The 2,873-nt window shown below is 29.8% G+C and overlaps 2 protein-coding genes across 6 annotated transcripts; one reads left to right on the top strand and one right to left on the bottom strand.

The window, feature by feature from the left end:
• Window positions 1-103: 103 nt before the first annotated feature.
• E(y)2 (enhancer of yellow 2) lies at window positions 104-1,200 on the bottom strand. 2 transcript variants are annotated; one of them, XM_076310726.1, is made up of 3 exons: window positions 1,142-1,200; window positions 867-1,035; window positions 104-654 (listed from the first exon to the last, which is right to left on the bottom strand). In XM_076310726.1, the coding sequence occupies exons 2-3, from the start codon at window positions 914-916 to the stop codon at window positions 426-428; spliced, it is 279 nt and encodes a 92-aa protein (XP_076166841.1). In that variant the 5' UTR covers window positions 917-1,035; window positions 1,142-1,200; the 3' UTR covers window positions 104-425. The 2 variants fall into 2 exon arrangements, with proteins under 2 accessions (XP_076166841.1, XP_076166840.1); XM_076310725.1 differs by having other exon boundaries at window positions 867-1,172.
• Window positions 531-2,526, top strand: LOC143146422 (mitochondrial import inner membrane translocase subunit Tim21). 4 transcript variants are annotated; one of them, XM_076310721.1, is made up of 5 exons: window positions 531-672; window positions 1,523-1,727; window positions 1,801-2,032; window positions 2,121-2,220; window positions 2,293-2,526. In XM_076310721.1, exons 1-5 carry the CDS (start codon window positions 670-672, stop codon window positions 2,422-2,424), a joined length of 672 nt encoding a protein of 223 aa, XP_076166836.1. In that variant the 5' UTR covers window positions 531-669; the 3' UTR covers window positions 2,425-2,526. The 4 variants fall into 4 exon arrangements, with proteins under 4 accessions (XP_076166836.1, XP_076166838.1, XP_076166835.1 ...); XM_076310723.1 differs by lacking the exon at window positions 531-672 and adding an exon at window positions 744-858; XM_076310720.1 differs by lacking the exon at window positions 531-672 and adding an exon at window positions 863-1,200.
• The last annotated feature ends 347 nt before the right edge of the window (window positions 2,527-2,873 follow it).

The following is a 2,873-nucleotide window of genomic DNA, read 5'->3' as shown; positions in this document are numbered from 1 at the left end:
AAACTTCCTGTGTCTCCATCTAACGGCAGATTATAAACTTACACATCAATCAATTTTTTAAATTATGAAAGTAGCTTTCAATGTATCATCAATTATTTTAATAACTTGCACCAAAATTGAATTTTTCGTGTTTCGTGCAATTAAAAATCTTACAAGCTTTGTAAGGTCATGTATTACATTACGCTATGCACAAATACAATCAAAATATATGTATGTATAATTAGGCAAGCAAAGCTCTTCTATCAGTTTATGTAAATAGAATTTATTTATAACTTTAGTATAAGTTTGTCGATTAACGTTATTCCTAGTATTACACAGTAATATATAACTTATGTTAAAACGATATACTGGTATTCGTACATAGTCTTTAGTACAAGATATCCTTTTTACAAAATAAAAGCTTGTGAACAAAAACTTTTAATTTGTTACATTTTTAATTTTTCTTCTTGAGCAATAAGTTGGTTTTTTATCTTCTGCAAAAGCTCCTTTTTAACAGAATCAGGTACAAGCGTTCGTGCTCTAGTTGTAACGACAGAAAGTAATTTGTCATAAGTAATATCATGACCGTGTTCTTTTATCAACTCCTTACAGATCAACTTTACTTGATCTCTCCAACCACATTCAACCAATCGGCGGCGTAATAATTCTTTCAGTCTAAAAATTGATAATATGGTACATCAAAATATTCATGTTCTTCTTTGATAAAATATAATTTCTTCAAAATATATATCATTATGAGAAATAAAAAATTGATACGCAATTTATAAATTAAATTGGTACTTTTATATTCTAAATTATGATCGAATATTAAAATATTCAATTACAAGTATTGGGTATACAAATATTAGGTATTTAAAGGTACTTGCCCGTCACGATCACCAACCATGACCAATCTTTGATGCGGAGTAGTTTTCATTATTTCTATTAACTTTTGAATTAACAAAATTTTTATTTACTTTTACACTTTCGTTAGACACAATCGGACCGGTCAATGCGATACTATTGATATATAAAGAAGGTTATGTTATGTTTTGTCTGAAAAGTAACATAACCTACGTTTCGTTTTGAAAGGAATCACGAAATATGAGAGTGCTGCTTGAATTGAATTTGCTTTAAAATTTAATAATTGTTATTTACTTACAAACGTTATTTTCTTCAGCAAGTGAAATATTTTTAATGGATAAGCAAATTTTCATAAAAGTAAACGTTCAAATATCGTAAAATATCTTGAGTAATACAATGATTTCAAAAACCAAATTATAATTATCTTATGACATACGATAGGTATAAAAATTAGTGTATTCAATAGTAAATGGTACGTTTATTCGTATCTTTTAATACTTTGACAATTATTTTGTGTAAATTCAGTGAACAAAATTTATGTAAAATTTGTCTATATAAACTAAGTAAAATCTAAGTATTTTGAAATTATTGTTATTGCTATCAATTTAATTACTGAGTTTCTTATATTTCAACAGAAGAATGTTTATATACATATATGCTATATTTAATAATTTTTTAGGGAATGGCTTCCGCAAAAATAATCAATTACATATTATACAGAAGGTTTGTAACTGTTTTTAGCCGAACAAATATGGATGTTTTTCCTCATTTCGGTGTAACATCTTGTGTTCGACAAAATGTATGGTATTGTACACAGAAATCGTTAATTAAAGATAGCTATGATAAGCAACAGAATGAAGTACAACTTAGTGTTGTGGAAGTAGGTAAATTTCATGTTCATATTAAACTGTGGCCATTACAAAATCTATATCTCTTTAAATATTAATTTTATTTCAGTTAAACGGAACACAAAATCTGTTGGATATTTTTGCGTAGTAATCATTGGTCTAGGATTGACAAGTGTATTGATTTATATTATTTTATATGAATTATTTTCCAGTAATAGTCCAAGTAATATTCAGAAAAAAGCTTTAGATCGCTGCATAAAAGATCCTAGAGTAGGACATCTTCTCGGAGAACCTGTAAAACCTTACATGATAGGGGGTCGACGTGGCCGAAGAAACATGAGGTAAAATTGAATATAAATTTTTTGCACCTCTCGATTCATATGTTTCTACTTACCGTCGATAAATGATACTTCTTGTGTAATTCTGCAGTTACGCAACCTTTGTAAAGGATGGAACTGAATGCATAAGAATGAAATTTTATATACAAGGAATAAGAAGACGTGGCAGTGTCTATTTGGAAGTACAAAAAGTAAGTAACTTTCAGAAATCGTGAACAAATTTAGTCTTCACGCGTATCTGATGCCATTCAATTTAATTACAGAACGAATCGGGCGATTACGAGTATAATTACTTGCACGTTATTGCAGATGATATATCTAAAACCTACGTAAGACTAGAAGATAATTACAAAAACAACAGTTACAGTGACATGACAGAAATCGATTTAAGCTAATCAATTTTAAACCCATTTAAGTAATATATTATAGCTTGTATACAAGTGTGTTTATATTTTAGCGAACATAGAATAAAATGGTGATATATTGTCAAATTTAGGAACGGATGGTGTTGTCTATGTTACTAACAAATCCAACCGAGCGGTATCTTATTCATCCATAAACGGTAAACAATGAAATATTCGCAAGCAGGTATTTTCGTTGCACGTCGTAAGCAATTCGCGTGAAATACGTGAGCAACTGCATTTCTTTCCGAAGACGGTGGTCTTTAAATAATCATTGCATTCGAAAACGACACTCGACTCGCACGACTGTATCTCCTCGATAACTGTGAAAGTCGAAACGAAACAAATCAATGATATTTTCACTCAAAAAAATATGTCGATCGAAACAAACACGTCCTTGCCCGTTTACACGTCGTCTCGTGTTATCGCGTGCATCCGATACG

Source organism: Ptiloglossa arizonensis, chromosome 4 (assembly GCF_051014685.1).
Source record: "Ptiloglossa arizonensis isolate GNS036 chromosome 4, iyPtiAriz1_principal, whole genome shotgun sequence".
NCBI lineage: Eukaryota > Metazoa > Arthropoda > Insecta > Hymenoptera > Colletidae > Ptiloglossa > Ptiloglossa arizonensis.
The sequence above is the reverse complement of the archived record's forward strand: the minus strand, read 5'-3'. Positions and strand labels throughout refer to the sequence as shown.

Bases quoted from the DNA above. Each gene is read 5' to 3' on its own strand.
- LOC143146422 (XM_076310720.1), top strand. From the start codon at position 1,177: ATGGATAAGCAAATTTTCATAAAA. The intron at 1,201-1,522 runs GTAAACGTTCAA...ATAATTTTTTAG, and splicing joins ATAAGCAAATTTTCATAAAA to GGAATGGCTTCCGCAAAAAT. The intron at 1,728-1,800 runs GTAAATTTCATG...ATTTTATTTCAG, and splicing joins ACTTAGTGTTGTGGAAGTAG to TTAAACGGAACACAAAATCT.